The following is a 21,796-nucleotide window of genomic DNA, read 5'->3' as shown; positions in this document are numbered from 1 at the left end:
TGATGTGAATAGTTCAGCAACCGTAAGTTACAAGTTTTTATATATATCAAATTATATTGTAGTGCTTGTAATTTGCATTATCTATGTGTGAAGTTGATACTTTGACTTAAATACTCCGGGTTAGACTGCAATATGTCGATGTTATAGATTGTCAATACATTTATGTATATGTTTGTTTGTGTGTGTGTGTGTGTACGTGTGTGTACGTGTGTGTATGTGTACAGCGTTACTGATTCCATCAGCTTTGAGATCTTTGGAGTTGTTGCTCAAATTTAAAGCACAGTTATTGAATATTATTTTCTTGTATTCAACAATATGTTCGATATTTGTACTTTGTATAACTCCATGAGTTTGAACTACAGTATTCTATATTGCGGCTGGGCAAGGGTGTCCCCCAGTACGATTTACAGAAAAAAACACAATTTACGAATTACGGTGAAAATAAACAAGAGTTTACGTTGTACAAGTATAACTAGAAAGTTGAGGGAAGGGCAATCTAATGCATGTACCATTTCTTGTAAAACTCATGACAACATATAGATGGTGAGATGAACAGTCAGTGTCTCCTTACATTTTTGACAAACTGTTTTGAATTATTGTCTGTTGAATATGTTTTAGCGATGGCATTCTCTTTTTGTGTCTCCAAAAACTAATAATACACATTTTGAGGTTGAGAATTTTAGTCTCCATGTTGAACAGTATTTGCATACATATAGAACGATCGCGAGTTGGTGCTTATACAGAAATGTCATCTGCTATTCAGCAGACGAACCAAGAAATAGCAAACCAATGTAGCATCCGACACCCCTCCCATGTGACTGTTCTCGTTCTCGTTCAACTAAGAGGTCGTTTGCATAAATTAGGAAAAGACTTGTTGAAAGAATGCTTCCCTGTCGTACACACTGAAATATAGGATATTCATACGTGTCTATGGCAATTTGGTATTTTTGTCCATAGAACATATCTTGTAAGATGAATTTTAGAATGCGTGTTCAATAGGGAACTTGCAAACCCGCCATGTTGAATGTTGCATCATGGGAAATGTGATAATAAATACTAATCAAATAGTGTTGTAAACAATAATGTTACATTGTTTGTAACCTCAAATAATCAATTCATAGTTGTCCTGACCACTGTGGGAGGTTTATTTTATCGGTAGCTCCTGATTAGGTATTACGATAACCACAGATAATCCCATAGTCCTTTGCGTCAGTCTTAATTGCAAGTTCCCTATTAGCCCAGAACGTAGGTTCTATCAAATAGTACAGTGCATGTAGTGTGTGACCTTAACAATAACCTCCAGTGGCCAACAAACAAATTCATATGAATAAATTAACGTATAATGGCAAAATAATAGCGACCCACAACCTCTACAACACTGTGATGAACCAATAGAAAACTCCGTATTTAAAGGTTGAGATGAGAGGAAGAAAACATCAGAGCACACAGGTCATTAAAAGAGAACTGGGTCAGAAGTCGCGACTGGCGAGGTTAAATTCACAATTTTCAATCATGCAAAGTTATGCAATACATGATTTACCCGTTTTAATTTATAAGTATTCACATTCACGTTCGCAAATAACGAGTATTCACAAATAACGTAATATTCACCAATTCACCATTTAAAAAAGATGCGTTCACCGATTCACGGATTCTTGCGTAAGGTATATACTCCTGCCACATGAGGTACATAATTACATTCGTTGGTTTAGACTATTCGTCCAGCCGCTGGGCGTACATATTTGATATGTAGTAATCAGACAGTGTTCTATATATTATATTTCATTCACTCGTTTACTGTCATTTTCTAACTACCATGTGACTCATATACCACATCACAGTGGCTCAGTACTGTTTCGATTATAAACAAACACTTGAAAGGTAATAACACGTACATGCACGCGCGCTTACCAACATCTACCTACTTACATAATATATGCGTATATTATATATCTGTGCCCCCCCCCCCCCCCACAGTTCAAACAAGTACAACACATGGATGTAATGATATTTGACTTTTCACACGGTCGTCATTTCACTCAATCTGTAAACCACTTTATCTGCGAGGTACCAGAAAGTCAATTTTGAAAGAACTCGAACTATACATTGTTCGCGATTGAACTCGAAGTCACGCTGTCCTTGACCCATTAGCTAGCGATACGGTACGGTGATCCAGCTACAGTATTCGGATATATGCTGATCGCTTTGTCCCCACAACCACGTTCGAATGTAAATAACATAGCTAGCTTGCTTTTTTGTCCTGAAGTAATGAAAGCCTTATTTCGAAGTATTCGACCAGTGGAACCAATATAACTCTGCTTTATGTTATTAGAGTAACAATTAGGTATACGTGAACAAAGAAATGATTGTCCCAAACACTAAAGAGCAAGACTTGAGTTTCTAATAGAAGTCCATATATATCCTTTCTCTCTCCTCTCATACTGTCTCTGTCTATCTGACTCTACCTCTCTGACCCTTTCTTTGACTCTGTGTGTGTGTCTGTGCATGCGTCCCTGTCTCTGTCTCTTTGTCTGTCTCTCTCTCCCTCTCTCTCTCTCTCTCTCTCTCTCTCTTTCTCTCTCTTCCTCTCTCTCTCTCGCTCTCTCACATAAATAGGCAAGCTTATGAGAATATTCTGTTGATTTAATGAATTTATTGACATTCGTTTGCAAATTACAGTCTTGAGCGTAATATATTGACAAATACTACTACCTTTTCCCGAATGTGTTATAATATATTTATACTGACGAAGCAGGCCCAAGAAAATAATGTAAAATCCTGTACTAAACATATATCGCAATAGTATAATGACTTTCGTTTAATCTTAATAGTAAATATCGACACCCAGGTAAATGAGCATGTATCGTCCCCATCCAGAAAGAGACCAAATTTGATACTACAGAATCTTCTGTCATTGAAAAATTTGACAATGGAATTGTTCAAAGAACGATGTTGTCATTAGATATTTACTAAATATCATTCCTCACTATTTTTCTTCGTTCAGCCAAGAAAAATACGAGTGACCTAAGGGGCCCTTGTCACTGTGAGTCGCTAGACTCGTTGTGACAACGTACCCTTATCGGTCACGAGTATTTTCCGGCTGAATGAAAAGAGTGGATAATATAATTATACCATTGCCAGTAATATAAAAAATAGCGGGAAGTAATGGCAATCACTTTGGAACGTTTTGACTCATTTTTCAAACACAGCAGAAGCAATGACGTATAGACACGCGTTGTCGTGACGTAGGACAACCAGAGTATATATTCCATATTTTTGTTTCAACCTGGCTCGTGCAAGGTATAATAAATTTGATCGGTACACATGATTTCGCCATATTTCGAATTGAGCGATGTGTGAGGGCGCCCCATCACGGCGTACCTTACAGACTAATTGAGATATAACAACAAGACATTATACTTAGGCCACTAGAAGTGCTATTTAAACCAATACAACCTTTGGACAAGAAGTGAAGACTATGGCAGTTGAATATTATTGCCTTCTTTTAAAGAAATATCGTAATTTTCCCGAGTGTTTCACGAATTAAGTTGGTTGCATGCTCAACTAGTATATAATCTGCTAACTGTAAGTTTCAGGAATGTATGGAGTTGCCTTAGCCATATTTTGTGCTACAGGGTGATGAAACCATCATTTTGTGGTGCCGTTTTATGACTTTTTTTAAAATTACTGTAAAAAGGATAACTGGAATAAGGCGTAAAAACAAGCGTTGTCAAGGTGATTTTTCGAGCAAAAAGATAAAAATAGTATAAAGAGACTAAAAAAAGATTACATTCACATAATTAGAATTATACAAGAACAGAATTCCTAAATATACATATATGACAGATTGCTATACTGTGTTCTGCCTTATACGGCACGGCGCCGTCCCCAGAAACGGTAACATAACTAGAAAGCCTGTGGATATATAGAACAGTGAGATTATGTCCAAGTGGACTTAATGAATACAAACAAGTATTAAAAACTGATTTCCATTCACATTTACAACGTTAATCTACCATCCATTCGTCACGTGACTTTCCCTTTTAATTATATATTCTGACATGCGCAATATGCTTGTTGGTAGTGTTTATTGACAGATTGATCGATACATATGTACTCAGTTTTCATTGAAAGGGTTTTCTTAATCAAAAAATGAAGTCATATTTGTCAGTTCTCTCGTATACCTAATAGCAAACCTTTCTGTTTTCTTTTCTTAATCATTCTTTCTGTTTAGTGGACTAATTTATTCAGTCTAAACTACACCAAAGGTAAAAATGAAAATATTAGAACACAACGAAAAATATTTCACACTTTACGAAAAACAAACTAAAGTGGTATATTTTTTTTAGATGAAAGTAAGTTTTCATCCCAAACATCTCAAGACAGTTTATTTGCTGTCATGTTTTTTTATAAAAATTATAAAATTCTCTTTTAGCGCTTTATTCCTGCTGTATAACAATTATCACGTACACATTGTACTTTGATTGTTAGTTCTAACTTCCACGGATTATTTCTTTGAAAACGTTTTCAGATTTTCACCAAATGCAACCTGATTACAGATCTTTTATATATATATATATATATATATATATATATATAACTCGGTGAGTGTTAATCTGCTAAGACAGTGCTCTATACCACATTGGCAGAGCGCAATATATATATATATATATATATATATATATATATATATATATATATATATATATATATATATATATATATATATATATAATACACGTTTTCGTAAAGTGTGAACGTTTTTTCTTTGTTTTTTAGGATGTTTGTATATTCATATATAATATACCATTCTTAGAAAACATTGTTGTGCATAGAGAGACATGCACTTGTTGATCTTGTCCATGCATGCTCCTGAATGCATGCTACCTTTTCGTCGCTGTCAATTTGGGGCTAGGCAAGCTGCAAGTCGTACTTGTTACTATTCCCCATTCGATAATTGCCCTCCAAACCACAGTCCCATTTCACTTTCACCCAACCACCTGCGTCAACTTGGCTCATCACTCGGCCTACACTTCCAACGCCACCGTCCTAGGAAAGAGGGCAGCAGATGAAAGAAAATAATTGGTTTTTGACATTCATCTCTTCAATATATTGGTCACAACTTCAAGTTGAGACAGACAGACAGACAGACAGACAGACAGACAGACAGACAGACAGGGAGAAAAGAAAGAGCACGTATGTGTACTTCGAAACGTATGTGCATATTTGGGGCTTTTGATTTTACCCCACTTAATAGAGCCAGGCAGACAGAGTAATACAGAGGGAGTGAAAGGGGACACAAACAAACAGACAGACATCATACATATACTCGTACGTTTGCCCCCCCCCCCCCCCCCACCACCACCACATTCATTTCTTTTCGAAACCATGTACATTAGTTCGCCTTTTTGGCTTCATTTGCCAGGATTTAATTTACATTTCTCCTATATCTCACTAGCACTTTGGCAAATTTTGAGGCAAAGTCGATACACTTTTAAATGAGTAAAAAAAATCGAAAAATATTTCACTGATAACAATGTATGTTAATGCCACACACTTTTCTGAATGTTAGATGCATCTTCAACATGAATAAATTACCAACCTGTGCTCCCCATGTCCAGTCCGGACCGCGTCGTACTCTGTCATAGACTCGTAGCTGTACAGGTACAACAGGGGTGTTGGGAACACTAGCACCTTGCTTGAGGTTAGCCTGAAAAACAGAAAATGAGTACATACATGATTTCATATGTCAACTAACACAACATTGATATATAAATTTAGTAAAGAAATGTCACTGTTGGCTGTGAGTTTTATTAATACAAAAAATAAATTCAACGTTTGATCGACCAGGTATTTCAAAATGATATGGTATTTATTGGAGAGGATGCATACATGGACATAACACGGAAGCACTGTATACATGTAAATAACTGTTTCTTTCTGACCTAGTCCGCTGTAGTCCACTGATATGAGAACGTGTTTTTTAATAACATTATTTCCACATTGTAAATTTGCTAAAGTCTATATCTTCTGAGCCATTTTCCTTTACAAGATACACAAGTATCAGACCACTATCAATTTGAGTATAAATGTACCTTCAAACATATGATAAACATGATATGTACACGCATGAATGCTTGCACACACACACACACACACGCACATACACATACATACATACACATACATACATACATACATACATACATACATACAACATGCACGCACGCACGCACGCACACACACACACACACACACACACACACACACACACACACACACACACACACACACACACAAGATGGCCTGTACGCATTGATATTGACAAGTCATACAGATAATATTTTCGTGTACCTGTGGAGGTTGCCTTTGTTGGACCTCTGGTTTTGCTGCAGCGGGAACAACGCGTCGTACCCCTGATCTCCTAGAAGGAGCTGCCGTGTTCTGCTGGTTCTGATCATATACAAATGAAATCGAAACCGTGTGTCATTATCATCATCATCATCATCATCATCATCATCACCACCATCATTACCATCATCATCATCATCATCATCTTCACCACCACCACCACCACCAACACCAACACAAACCAAAAACTACCACTACCACTACTACTACTACTACTACTACTACTACTACCACCACCAACACCACCACCACCACCAATTACAACATAGTCATCGTCGTCATAAGAAAAAACAAAAAATAACATGAACAGAATATTTTTCAAAAAAACAACTTGTTTTTGGGTGATTATAGGTATGCAACTAAAAAATCATTTACATCGTTAATTCAAACCATTTATCTTATCTGACTTCCATTTGTTACGTCATTATTTTGACGGAGGCCTGATTTTCGTAAAATAAAATATAACAATGTATTTGGTAACATCCGTGTTGACAATTCACATGATATTTTTAATTATTAAACGCACAATAATGAGAAACAGGAATGAAAACTGACCGTTCGAGCTGCTGTCTTAATTGGAATCTGAGGGCACTGCACACCTTGTCCTGTTGGTATAGGATTGACCAAGTTTGCGGATACCTAAAAGATATTTATGCCAAAGAAATCAATTGACAACTGTTCTTACTATGTGATTGATAGAGCTAATTAGATATTTCATTACATGTACCAAGTTTCACGTGACAACAAAAATTGGATGTATGCGTATGATGAACAACAAGGCCTGTTTTAGGGGTGTACCAGGTAAACTCCAGGGTTTCCAGGTAATTTATGCTTCGTGGGAGGCGGCTTCGCCTGACCCCCGAACTCTGAGCCAAATTGCATTATTGTTTCCTTGACTGTACAGAAATGTGGCGCTAGGGTTGAAGAGTCCAGATATTGACCCACGAATCGAACAACACACCAGTTCATTAAACTGAGGGAGAACCAATCACAGCTAACGTACTGTTTGGCAAAGAACCAAATTTAAGAAGGAGTCGCTTCAGAGAATTCAGAGTAACAACATACTACAAAGCACCATGGGTATTTATAAGTTAAATAACAAGTTAGCTCGAGAACAAACAAACAATTGATCATAAGTTTGAATGACCATAAAGATACGTAGAAATATTGGATGACAATATGAAAGTAACTTAGTCTAGAACAATCTAGAAATGCTTGCTATCTGGCCCCATAAAAAAAACGCATAAAAATGAGAAAGCCTGAACGAATTAAAGATATGAGAATCCACGTGAATTAAGATAGCTTTAGTATTTTTTATATATATACATACAAATTTAATGCGAATTATCAATTGTAGGAAACATATTATTATCATTTCGTGTCTTCAAAATGCAAAAAACCTCTACGATATGATATTCAGAGTCAATTGAAGTCGTGAGTTTGCATGTTATAAGGAACATAAATTTAAAGTTGACATTACAGTAAAATTTGGTATCATGCATGACTTGTTGTGGCAATGACAGATGAATTAACATAACTTTAAATATGTAGGAGAGGCAGACAGACAGACAGACAGACAGACTTACCAATCCAACACTGCCAACATCAACCTGTTGGAACCTTGTAGATGGTCTTGACTTCGGAGCAAACTCGACCCTCTCTACACTTTTAAACGGCTCCAGATACGCAGTATTGATTGACTCTAGTTTTCTCGTCAATTGCTGATTAGCTGCCAGGACTTCTGCGACGTTCCCATATTTTGCCACTTTCCTGGAATAATCACAGGCGTTTCTTGCTCCTTCCATGTCATGCTCCATTTTGTCTTTGTACTTCTGGATCTCCTTTAGTTTTAAGCTGTACAGAGAATCAACTTCTCCCCTAAGGTTTTCGGCGTGTTGTCGGAGAAGGTTTGCCATCTCTGCTATCATTTTATCCGTCGTCTCATCGATGGTTTGCTTGGCCTGGTGTTGACTCTGTGTTAGCATCTCTTCGGCTGCTACGGCACTGTCGATGGAGTATTGGTACTTCGATACTTTCTGTTCGGCGGGGGACAGCAGCCGAGTTATGTTGGTTCGTGCTGTCTCTGTTGCACTCTCGGCATCATTGAATTCATGGCCTCTATGTGTGGTGACGGAGCAGAGAACACAGACTGGTACTTTGCAGTTTTCGCAATGCAGCTTGATGCTTTCATTTTCGTGCATGCTGCATGTAGCTGCAGAGCGTGACCGCATCTCGACCATTTTCTCGATACACTCCATCTCACTCCCAGGTACCACCTGGTGGTCACGCGTGTGCTTAGTACGGGTGTGGTGCGTGCCACATATACGACAAAGAAACTCCTTGCAATTCATACAGAAAGAACTCGTACCAATAACATCATTTTCACAACCAGAGCAGATCACTTTAACCGATTCACCACCACGAGTCGTCTCCTGGGCTTGGAATATTTCGCACAAACCGGCAACAAAGAAGTTTGCAGGTAGACTGTGGACGCCATCTTGTTGTAGGTGACTATCGGCACGGCAAGCAGGACACTGCAATACACCTGGTTTGATTCGATTCTTTTTATAATGCTGCTGGAGACAATCCGCACAAAATGTGTGCAGACAGGAAAGCGTCTTAGGACTTTTGAATCGTTCCATACATATCATACAACTCAAAAATTCGTCGTCTATCTTCTCTAGTAAGTTTACAGCCATGTTGATGACAACTTGGTGGTACAATTGTACTGTAACCTATAAACCAGTATGCCTACCAATACTGTAAAATGCTTCGACGAACCCAGCCCACTCGACCAGTTCTAGGAAATGATGACGTAGACAGGGGCATTGTGGGATATTCTGAAGCAAAAGTGAAAATACGATCCTTATCGCCAAGCAGAAACACCCCTGATGCAATATTGCAACATTGTTGGTAATTTGTATCTAAAGATAACGTATCAATTTCCACTGTGATAACAAAGCTTGAAATCGCCCGCCTTGTATTTAAAGCGTATAAAGGTGTCAATTTCTTCGTAATTACCTATCTCATTTGAATAAAATAACTTTATTTATTACCCTAAATATATAGTTTAATTTTGTATGTATCCATTCACACACGGAATTGTGTTTTTTTGAGAAAACAAACTTGTTACAGTTCCCGCGCAATCATCATGTAAACAAAATTTACGTTTGCGTTCATTCAGTACAGCGACGTAGGTGACGATTGACGCGTCCCAAAAGTAGTGTCGACATTTATAAGTTATTTTATGTCATTAGAACGGCCAACTTCTGTATATTACGTCGGTATGTCTGACATTCCCATTGATCTCGGCCTTGATGCAGACATAGTCCAGCTTTTACAGGATAGAGACGATGAAATTTCATCCGTGTACTGTCCCGATGATTACGAGGCTGATATCGCCAACTCTCAATCAAGCCTGCTCACATCAGCTTCGGAAGTAAATGAACAACTTGAGATTGTATCCGACGATGACGAAGACCACAGTGAAGACGACGATGAAGCTCAGGCGAGTAATTTGGCCAGATTGTACAGTGACCAGCAGTCTATCGGAGATTCCGACACAGAGCCTATAAACACCGGGCCAAATGAAGACCTCGATCGTGTTTCTGTTATCCGGATGTTTCGGAAAGGATGCGGGTGCCGAGACGGTTGTTTTGCAAACTTGAATGTCGATGTGGTCTTCAATCATCGTCTTAACATGGCCGAGTTCACCAAGGATCAGCGAGATATCCTCATCCTAGCCAAGCTAGACCATAGCAAATACACCAAGGAGCCAGTCAGAGGGGGGAAACGTGAGTGCCAGCGATTCATGTATCAGTTTGACGGCCTGAGAGTGTGTGAAAAAGTCTGGCGGTACTGTCATTATGTTGGTAAGTATTTTTGTAACATTTCTCAACTTCTTGTAGTTATCATTCCAAACTAGAAGTGTACATGGTACATCATGTATTAGAGTACGTAATTTGAGTCTACATCTTGGGAGTGGTGTGTTTACTTTGATAATAATGAAGGTCACATAATGACTTACGGCCGGCAATTGCAATGTAAACAATTGTGACCTCAAACTCAATCACTATCATAATAACATCGTGAAGCACTGAAGGTAACATTGCCACTACTAGTCAGCTTCTTGTGAATTCGTGTTGATAGCATGACTGTCTGTTGTTTGAGTTAATTTTCAATTACATTTACGTTCAATTTTTAAATTTGTATTTGAAAAAGTATTGACACTTATGATAAAGCGTATTTCAAATATAGAAATTGAATATTTTGACCTGAGATTGTTTTTTATTTGTCTATTGATTTTTTGTGCACAACTCAAAAATGTATACATCATTCATAAACTAGAAATATTTTCTCAAAGTTTATATACTTTATTATCCTTTGAATGTTTTCATTGATTTCTACTTTTACAAATCATTGTGTAATCTTCGAATTTGTAATAATTGTTAATTTTAAAGATGTTACCTGTGATTCGAATTTCTAAATCATGTATTATTTTTTTGTAGGAGAAACTACATTAAAGAATCTAAAGAAACATTTCAGAGAAAATGGAGTTGTACCAAGGCAACATGGTCTAAAGGGTAGAAAACCTGTTAATGCATACACATTTGAGGTAAATTTGACATTTTGATAGTTGTGTATTTGAATTGTAAAGCTGGCGAGTGCATTCACAGAATGATGTTATTTACATTCTGAAAATAAACCGTATTTGTGTAATGTAATGTGATAACACGGTGAAAAGTTCATGATATTATTATTGCTAATACTCTACTGCCAAGGATTAGCATTGAGATCCAAACACAATTAAAAATATTGTCATTGCAAAGTACATGCATATACTCACTTCAGAAGTAAACACTGTTGTAAATATTAAAATATGACTTATTTTAAAGGACAATTCAATGCATGAGATAAGTGAAGTAGGGCACTTATTTGGATTAATAATTAAACTTAAATGTATTTTTCTCCCTGACAACAACAATGTGAAAAAGTATAGGTCAAATCTATGTGTATAACTCAATAATTACAAAACACTAAAAATAAAAGTATGAAAAATTGTGTGATATTTTCCTAGTTTTATGCAATTGGTGAGTTACAAAGACTGACTGTTATTTCACATTGTTTTTCAAATAGAAAACCATAGTTACTTTATTTATTAAAATCCAAAATACCTACATGATATTACTCATCCATAAAGCCACTTAAAACTTTGCAGCTACTATAATGAGGTAGATTTGATTGAGGTCTTCCTTCTTATGACTAACACACTATGTATTGTTTGTTGATCTTTATAGGTCATCCAAGATGTTGTACAATTCCTGATAAGGTATGCAGATGAAAAAGGGCTTCCTATGCCAGCAGCTCCTAGGGGGAGGGATGATTGTCCACCTATATACCTACCTTCCAGTGACACAAAGGCTGAGGTGTATGCCAAGTACAAAGAGAGTTGTCATCAAAGTGAGCCTCCACTTGTTGCTGTTGGTGAGACAACTTTCCGTAACATTTGGCATAGTTGTGTGCCACATATCAAGCGTATGGAACCAAGAACAGATGTCTGTCCAAAATGTGAGGGCTTTCGACAACGTATACAGTATGCTACTAGTGAAACCGATAAATTGACTGCATCAACTGAATTTAGTCAACACATATTGAGTGCTCAGTCAGAAAGAGAATATTGTAACGAGTTGATAAAGTTAGCAACAGCAGAGTATGAACCATTTAGAGAATCAATTGTTCCAGGTCAACATAATCTTTGTAGTAATGATTTATTTAAAGTACATTATACTTTTGATTTTGCACAGAGCTTTCTTTTACCCCATCAGTCACGTCAAGTAGGACCACTTTATTTTCTAAATCCAATGAAGGTAAATTGTTTTGGACTTCATAATGAAGCATGTAAACTTCAAATGAATTATTTATTTGATGAGTCACAGACCATACAGCCAGATAATAAGAAGTGTCATGGACCAAATAATGTTATTAGTATGATTGATGATTTTCTTTCAAATTTTGGCCTTGGTGAGAAATCTGCTTCATTTCATGCAGACAACTGTTCAGGTCAAAATAAGAACAAAAGTGTCATACATTATTTTATTTATCGTTGTAGTAAAGGGATGCATGAAGATATCCAATACCATTTTATGGAAGTTGGTCATACTAAATGTATATGTGACTCTGCCTTTGGTAAGATACGTCAGTTGTACAGGAGGAGTGATGTAGATACTATGGTACAACTATGTGATGTTGTAAATAAGAGTTCAAAGGTCAACTCTTCTAGGCCTTATACATCTCAAACTACAACTAATGATGGTCAGAATGAATCAAATTATCAGTGGAGAGAATGGGATGAGTTCTTTAAAAAGTATATGAAGTGTCTCAGAGGTATCAGTGCATATCATCACTTTAGATTTACTAAAGATGACCCTGGTGCTGTGTATGTAAAGAAATCAATCTCTGATCCTGAGGAGCGTGTGTATTTAGTAAAAAGGGGGGTCACTTGGCCACCAACTGATGAGAGTTTACCACCAGTGTTGCCAGCTGGTGGACTCTCCAGACAGCGATACCATGATCTGCAGACCAAAGTATTGCGGTATGTAAGGGAACCATACAGGGGTAGTTTCTTCCCCATTACAGCTACACAGCTGGAGGAATAAAATAGAAATACACACTGAACAAGTCTGTATCTAAATTATTGTATCCATATTATGTCTTAATCTTTGTTGCAGCTCATAATAGCAAACTAGGCATGTTTTACACTGAATGAAAATTTGAAGTCTTCAAGCTCTGAGTATTTTCAATACACAAATAGATTTGAAACCTAAAAAAAATCAATAATTTAGAAAAGTGTATATTTCTATTTGTAGCACAAACATAGATGGAAGTCTACAATATGTAAATACAATCTGGTCAGTATTTCTATGTGTACAAGTGTAGACTGAAATGCAGAGTAATAGTCTGGCCAGTGAGTATTTCTATTGTGTACAAATGTAGACTTATGTCTACAATATCTATATCAATAGATTCAGGTCAGTGAGTATTTCTATTGTGTACAAATGTAGACTTATGTCTACAATATCTATATCAATAGATTCAGGTCAGTGAGTATTTCTATTGTGTACAAATGTAGACTTATGTCTACAATATCTATATCAATAGATTCAGGTCAGTGAGTATTTCTATTGTGTACAAATGTAGACTTATGTCTACAATATCTATATCAATAGATTCATGTCAGTGAGTATTTCTATTGTGTACAAATGTAGACTTATGTCTACAGTATCTATAATGAATAGATTCATGTCAGTGAGTATTTCTATTGTGTACAAATGTAGACTTATGTCTACAATATCTATATCAATAGATTCATGTCAGTGAGTATTTCTATTGTGTACAAATGTAGACTTATGTCTACAGTATCTAGTATATATAGATTGTGGTTAATGAGTATTTCTATTGTGTATAAATATACGCTTGAAGTCTACAATATCTATAGTGAATAGAATCTGGCCAGTGTGTATTACTATATATACAAAGGTAGTCTGGTGTCTACATTATCTGTTCTTAGTATATTTAATATGTAATTTTGTTAGTGAGTATTTCTTTTGTGTATAAAGGTAGATTAAAGTCTATATAATGATATGAAGTGTGTTGGTATCTCATCAGTAAGAGGTTGTTTTGAGAGCACACTTTGTTACATATGAAATATACATGTACAATGTATTTGCTGTGCATTTTAATTATATAGCAGATGCTCTGTTTCTGACGTGAGTGTTGGTTGTGCAACATTGCTGTCATGAAAGCAGTTATCTTTGTTCAAGGCTAAAGTGCATATTTCATCATAAATGTGATGATGTGACTTTATATCTACTGCTGAATGTCAATAAAATTACAACTACATTGTCATTATCAAACAACTAGCCTGTTGAGTGTTCCTTACCCCCCAACCCCCTACTAAATAATAGAATATCCCAATCATTATTGTCTATTCTATGAAACTTATCCTGATAACAAGATCAAAAACTTTAATAGCAGCCCCTATAAAATATGTGGGGATTTTCTAGTCCATACAAGAAAAGGACTAAATAGTGTGTGTGTGCTGTAATTCTGTTTACTATTGTTATGCAAATTACCCGAGGTCAAAGGTTACTTCAAAGGCTATTTTAAGCCCTTTCTAAGCATCGGTTTGACAAATGAAGTATATTTCTGAAAAGTTCAGCATTCCCTCTCACAAAATGTGAAAACCTCAAAATTGAATTTTTTTTGCATCAGGGGTGTTTCTGCTTGCGGCGGCATATATATATGTGTGTGTATATATATATATATATATATATGTGTGTGTGTGTGTGTGTGTGTGTGTGTGTGTGTGTGTGTGTGTGTGTGTGTGTGTCTATATATATATATGTGTGTGTGTGTGTGTGTGTATATGTATATATAAGGATCGTGTGTCTGTGTCTGTGTCTGTGTCATCGTCTGTGTCTGTGTCATCGTTTCCTCAAAAACTGCAGGCACAATTCAAATGAAATTTGGTTCACATATTCTTTAGGGTAATTGCTAGAACTTATTAGGTTTTTGGTGAACACTCCATGAATAGTGATGGTCTATTTGCATAATTAATGGTTTTCAGTAATTAGGCTATATTTTAGGAATGCAGGCTTCAAATTCATTATGATTTGGTACATACATTGATGATAACAAAGTGCATGTGTTCTATAAAGTTTGATAATATAACTAGTAGTTTTAATGAGTAATTTGCATAATTGACGATTTTCAGTAATTGGAGTATATCTTAACAATGCACACTTCTAATTGAATATACTTTGGTACGTTATAACACTAGCTTCAAACATAACAAGGGGCACATATCCTGAAAAGTTTGTTGATGTAGCTTTTAATTTTAATGAGGAATTTGCGTAATTAGTGATTTTTCAGTAGTAATTAGACTATATCTTAAAAATGCACTCTTCAAATTCAATTCAATTTGGTACATATATCAAGCATGACTAATCGCACATGTTCTGTTGCATTCCAACAATTGTTGTGCGTGGGAACGAAAAATCGAAAGACTTTGCCCTTACGGAAGACATTCAGTTTAAATCCTGGTACATGCTTGCACCCTCTTGCCACGGTGTCTGTATTGTGTTTAATATGTAATTTGTAACAACAACAAAACCTTGTGTATGAGTAAAACAATGTCGTCCTCCTTAACTGAAACTCTACGGTCACTCTGGTTTGGTAGTAACGCTTTGTTGCTACAATTTTGTCTATACAGACGAACTGTTCAGAATAAATTGTTTCGATTGTACTACTCAGCTGATTTCATAGTAACCAATAGTAACCTCGACTTGGATGTTGTCACGTGTGAATATATTATCATATAATCTCGCCAATGCGTAACGAGAGGACTGTATATTACACCAGGCAACACATATAAAATTAAATTAGAACTTAAGGGGCCTACTTCGATTTTAAGTGGCTTTAAATGTACACATTTTCAAAGACAGGACACCCTTAAACGTGTTGCGGTCTCTTTGATGTTAAATCCATGTGTGTTCTGGCCCTATTTGAAAACGATTTATATTTATAGGGCGAGATTCTGTCGTTGGTGGAGGGTCTATATATGGTTGATCTATCGCCTCCAATGTTTAGTATCCGATCGTCTGAATACTGTTTGTTATTTAGCAGGGCGTCGTGCGCATTTATCCCTAAAATGATAACCCCACAAAGAGATAAGAAAATTGAAGAAAGTCCAACTTTTCTGCAGGACACCTAATTTCTTGTATACAGTATGATATACCATGATTTAGATATACAGACAGATAGATAGATAGACAGACAGACAGACAGACAGACAGACAGGCATACATACATACATACATACATACATACATACATATATACATACATACATACATTCATTCATTTACAGTTTTATACATACAGTTTTATACATAAGTACATGACTGTGATAGTAACATGTCGAAAACGTTGCCGTTGGAGGCGCTGATTGAACTAAGGTTTTGTCTGATTTTTTGAGCAATGCGTTGTCACAGATTAATACATATCAAACCAAACAGATACAAAGGAACTGTCAAAAATTGATTGAAAATACAAAACAAAAACGTTTGCATTTCAGCAAAACAAATTTTCGTGTCTTTGTTATATATTATGTCTGTGAAAGCGAATTATTTCCAATAAAATTCGACGAATAATATCTTCTTTATCTCATCTGATAATTTATTTTTGTTTCAAAAAATTACATCAAACTTTAAAATCATGCAAAAATGTTAGTTCAAAAACTACGTTACGTCATCTGTCCAACTGCCACGTGACCAACTGGCAACTATGGATAGCTCATCAAAGCCATAGATGAATTTCTCAAGCTTCTGTACGAAAAATTGAATATTATATTAGGCCTACATACATGTATATCCGTGCATACTAATTCAGTAACTGATTTCCTTTGCATTTGAAAACAGTACATGGTGACTGAGAGTTTCTGGCACACGAAATGTTGTCTTCTTATTCTGCTTTTCTGTTCACCTACAACCACATTCTGCAACAACCATGCCGTCGTATTTATATTTGTACGTCACAACTTTGTCTGCGTCATAATACAAAATTGAGATGGGGTCAAGTTTAGTTGGTACGCAACAAGATCTAGACGTCTTTCCCGGAGTAACAGAGTGCATTATAGTCTGGACAATTGCGTGTTTTGTCGGCGACCAGTGGGCAGGTAAAGGGAACGTACATTTGCCATCACACTGAAAGGCTTCGTATCTTTTTGGCGCGATTATCCAATCGTCCCATTTGATTTCTTTGAAATTGACATGAAGGGGTTTTCGTCTGCAACCATTTTTGGCGCCACGTTTCATCCTCTGCAGCGGATTCAACTTCTCCAATCTCTGAGAATATCCAGGATCAATCTCGTGATCAATCATTTCCTTTCTCTCTTCTAGTCTTTCCAAATGCATATTAGTACTATGATCATTCGAGAAGACAACTAAAATTGGCTCTCGGTTGTCACGTGCGTTCATATCGATCCAAATATCACCAGCTGCAATTTCGGCAATATTTTCGACGCGTAATAATAATCTGCGCACGTTTCTTTGTTCTTTAGCCCACTTTCTCACCGGCTCAGATATATCCAAAGTTTGCCACCCATCATTGCTTTCATACGAATATTTCGAAAACAAAGAGACCACTTTCGAATCCAGGTACTCGAAAACCGTCATCCTATAAAGTACCCCCACTTGGTTCAGTTGGTTACCAAGGCTACGAACTATGACATAGATTCTGAGTTCCGCCATATTGACCCACTCATGCCTTGGTACACTGACATTGAACAAAAGGTTGTATTCTCTGGAAGGATGCGTTCCTTTGACCTCTGAACTCACGTGATTCATCTCCGATTCATTACCCCAGTCATCCTGGACATCTGGAAAAGAAATTGATTAAAATTAACGCAAGAATCACGCCAAAAAGATTAAAAGCTTGACTGCTGACACCCTTGTTGGTTCTTCTCCGACCCTCAAGGATTAGTAACTCAATTCTTTATCTTTCTAGATAATGCCTATGGCCGAGGACCGTGATAAACTCCCCTGTGTTCTTCTGGTTAACATCACTCCACTGCACCACATACGTAGTGTACATCACAACGTTTGAATTTGTCGAAATAAAACGTATCAGCTTCTGGTACTTGAAAGACTTGAATCCGTTCATTCACCCCAACTCTACCCTAAACAAACACAAACACAAACACAAACACATATATACATACACATACACATACACATACACATATACATACACATACACATACACATACACATACACATACACAGAGAGACAGACAGACAGACAAACAGACATAGACAGACAGACACACACATACATACATACATATACAAATTAACACATACATACATACATACATGTACATACATACGCACGCACGCTATGCACGCGCACACATGCACGCACACACACACACATCGTCATCAAGTCAGTTATCAGATCAATGATGTTTTCATCTCCTATATTATATAAATATCAAATAAAAGAATTTACTGTCTCACTAAGTGACTCAAATTTAGTCTAACTATGGATCACAGTAAAACATTAATATCATTTCAAGAAAGGTATTTGGTAAAAAGAACTATAAACCTATCATAAACATATTGTTTGTAGAAGAATGTATTAATGTAACACCTAGAAATACGCGTGTGTATTCTTAACATTTCGAGAGTTATTTCTCTCTGCATCTGAAGAACAGAGACTCGGTCGCTTCGAAATGTCAAAATGAACTTAGGCCTAATAAAAAAAAGTTGTGTGGTTCCGATTACGCTCAATTTTAGAATAGGTAGATTTTTTATTTTATTTTATTTTATTATATATATTTTTTTCATATTTGAGTGTCTAGTTCAGGTAGTTATGTTTTTGCGTTGTTTTCCATATGGTCTCTGTGTTATTGGTTTCTTCTCATCAAATCAGTGTACATCCATTACAGATTGGAAGAACAGTTTTATGTTGTCTTTTTAAGTTGATGTCAGTTTCCGCATCCACTATTTCTGGCTAGACTTCACAATTTTTGTAAATTTTTTTCTCGAATATGTAAAAGAAAACATTTAGAGTCGGCAGTGAAAAACTAGGTGGGGTCGGATAACCGGAACCAAACATTTTGTTAGGCCTTAGGCTTATAGTACCGTCTATATATTTTAGATTAAGAGCGGTCATTTTGTCCAATTCTGAATCCAAATGATCAGGCGGTTTCCTCTCGCAAAGACTTAAAAATGCGACAATACACAGTCATCTCATCATTCGATAAACTGGTTTAGTTGACTTGTCGTGAAAGGCGTGGTGGGAAGCCACATACAAGTGTTTCAAAGATGACTCGAATTCCTAGTTTTTATCGAACTGAATTCCTTCGTCAAAGTACGTCCGTACTTATACCATATAAAGGTAAAGACTAGAGTACCGTAATGCAGGAAAAGTCAGGGCATGACTTTTATCCACCACCATTTGGTGCCCTCGTGCACACTGCCACACTCTGATACAGAGAACTAATCTGACAGTCTGCGTTTTCGTTGGTGAGACATTTCGATAGATGTATATGCTTGGCCAGAATACCTTAGGCGGAAGAGGTCACTGACCATGAACAAATCAATTACGTTGATGTAAACCAGAAACCCCAGACCGTTATATTTATACATTGCAGTTATCATCTCAAGCAAGCTCTATTAAAACTGTACTTGTTCCATAACACCATTGACACTAAAACCTTTACATGCCGCCAACCACACAGAAACAAAATGTGTTAATGGCTGGGGTAGTACTCCTATAGAAAGGTATATGGGTATGTGCCGCCAAAATGGGGCACTTTTTCACGAAAAGAAAATCCCCAAACATGGGTTAACTTTTCATCCGAAATTCCCTAATCATGGTTCGATAACAAGGGTAATGTGTTCATGCTTCATATAAAAAAAGACTTCACAATATCAGTTAGAGTAAACTTTAGGTAAATTGACCCGTGATTATCACTGGATCTGAGGATTACATATGGGTAGATGTTTTGAACTTGGGCTGGACACCCGCCTGAAAATATGGGGAGACACCCACCCACCCTTCTCAATGGCTGTGCATGTTATACGAATTCCTTTCCCCATGTTTATGTAAATAGTTACGTGAAATTTAATCGTAATCAGAATATTTTGGGATGAAGCTCTAATCAATTAAATCTGATAAGAACATGTCATAAAGGTGTATTTTATGTATTTTATGCTTTTATACTTTTGCAAGAGGAAACTGTAAGAACGGGTAAATTTCTAAACTTTTGAATAGTGAAGTGATTTATATCAAAACCGACTTTCATATATCATGGTCACTTTATTGTACTAAATGGCCATCGGCCCAAAGTACAAAGAAACTTCATACGTAATATGATAAAACATCACAATCTCAGAAAATAGAATTTACTTCTTTTCTCAAAGAAAGTGTATGGTAAAGAAAAACAGCGGGGGTTGCATGGGGGGTTGTATCACTGTCTTCAGAATACATGATTTCTATGAACTTGGTATAGGATGGAGATGAGTAAAAGTAACTTGGAATGTACTTATTTCGATATTGATTTTAAAAATTACATTTTTACATTTTTTATATTTTGACTCCAAAACCGACTTCTTAAACTTATCATTGGCGTTTTAGCACTTGGTCAAATTCAAGACATAATTTGTTACATTATAGCTGACTAGTTATTGTATCAGTGGGCTTTCTATCGTTCATGGTGTGGCTGTTCTCATCTGCAGTCGTAGATCATTACCGAAAGCTTACATGTACTTCGCTAAATTTGATTCTGATGTACGTGCATGTTCAAGTTTGCAACTCGTAAAAATAAGTCGACTTTAATTCGGAGGGGAAAGCTGAACTAGGTATTTAACGGTCTGTGGGTGAACATCTACTTTGCCTTATTGTTAACTGTACAAACTGTTTCTAAATGTGTTGGTCGGTATGTTGGTCGAATCATTGGCATTATTCTACTATAATGAGTCAATACGAGCAAACAAATGCGAGCCGGCAAATGTGAATCAGAAGACCTTACCTGTACTTCATATAACCGTTCATTCTACTTTCGCACATGTCGGTTAAAATACAATTTACCCACGGCAATTTACAATCCACAGTGTACGAATATAACCTAAGTTTAAAGTAAATATATAGGAGAAAATCTGTATATATTTTGACTTCACTAATACTCTTTTAACACGATATTTCTCGAATATGATTAAGGGTTTGCAAGCACAATTCTTATATGTTGTAAATAGTACGTGTCTGGAAATATCCCCGCACATTTTCAATGCATTCCTCTAAAACAGGACAATATTATTACATGCAAAAATTTTGCCAAAATAAGTCTGGTAAAAATTTCCTTACCTTCATTCAGGAAACTTCGTATGATACTAGCACTTGGATGGGCGTATTTATCGTGAGCAAATTTCGTATATAACTCAAGCATGTACTCAGGAACTGCTTTTGCCATCTCAGTTCCGCTGTCGTCAACTTCTAAATTTCCGTTTTCCCGCGTTTTTCCCATTGAATTCTCTCCTGATATAAAATTATGGAAATCGTAGTCACCAATGTAGTCCACATCACTCTCTTCATCGAACTCAGAATCTAGAATGTCATTTCTACCAGAAAGTTCCGACAGTTTCTTCTGTGTTCGTAAAGTTTGTTGTTTTGGCCCCGAGATTCTATTACGGTTTGATCCGCTCCTTGAAGTCGCGTCTTCCTTGTGTGTTTGGAGATCATTTATGTTGGAGTGGCTTGTCAAAGAGGCACTTGCACCAGAATTTGTTTTGATACCCCTAAGCGAGAGAGTACTTATTATCAA

General features: G+C 36.5%; 2 protein-coding genes across 2 annotated transcripts in view; both read right to left on the bottom strand.

Moving 5' to 3' along the window:
* Positions 1-4,746: 4,746 nt before the first annotated feature.
* On the bottom strand, positions 4,747-9,134 carry LOC144452272 (E3 ubiquitin-protein ligase TRIM56-like). The gene is made up of 5 exons (XM_078143338.1): positions 7,998-9,134; positions 6,967-7,050; positions 6,355-6,453; positions 5,603-5,710; positions 4,747-5,049 (listed from the first exon to the last, which is right to left on the bottom strand). Exons 1-5 carry the CDS (start codon positions 9,108-9,110, stop codon positions 4,912-4,914), a joined length of 1,542 nt encoding a protein of 513 aa, XP_077999464.1. The 5' UTR covers positions 9,111-9,134; the 3' UTR covers positions 4,747-4,911.
* Positions 9,135-16,949: 7,815 nt separating this feature from the next.
* Positions 16,950-21,796, bottom strand: part of LOC144452065 (bone morphogenetic protein 10-like) — a 4,904-nt gene continuing 57 nt past the window's right edge. The window contains exons 1-2 of the mRNA XM_078143076.1: positions 21,340-21,796; positions 16,950-17,848 (exon numbers count right to left, since the gene is read on the bottom strand). The exon at positions 21,340-21,796 is cut by the window's right edge and continues 57 nt beyond it. Of these exons, the coding sequence (XP_077999202.1) occupies positions 16,950-17,848; positions 21,340-21,796 (1,356 nt within the window). The remainder of the gene's footprint in view (positions 17,849-21,339) is intronic.

Source organism: Glandiceps talaboti, chromosome 22 (assembly GCF_964340395.1).
Source record: "Glandiceps talaboti chromosome 22, keGlaTala1.1, whole genome shotgun sequence".
Taxonomy (NCBI): Eukaryota; Metazoa; Hemichordata; class Enteropneusta; family Spengelidae; genus Glandiceps; species Glandiceps talaboti.
Note: the sequence above shows the minus strand (reverse complement) of the source record. Positions and strands in the feature narration are given on the sequence as shown.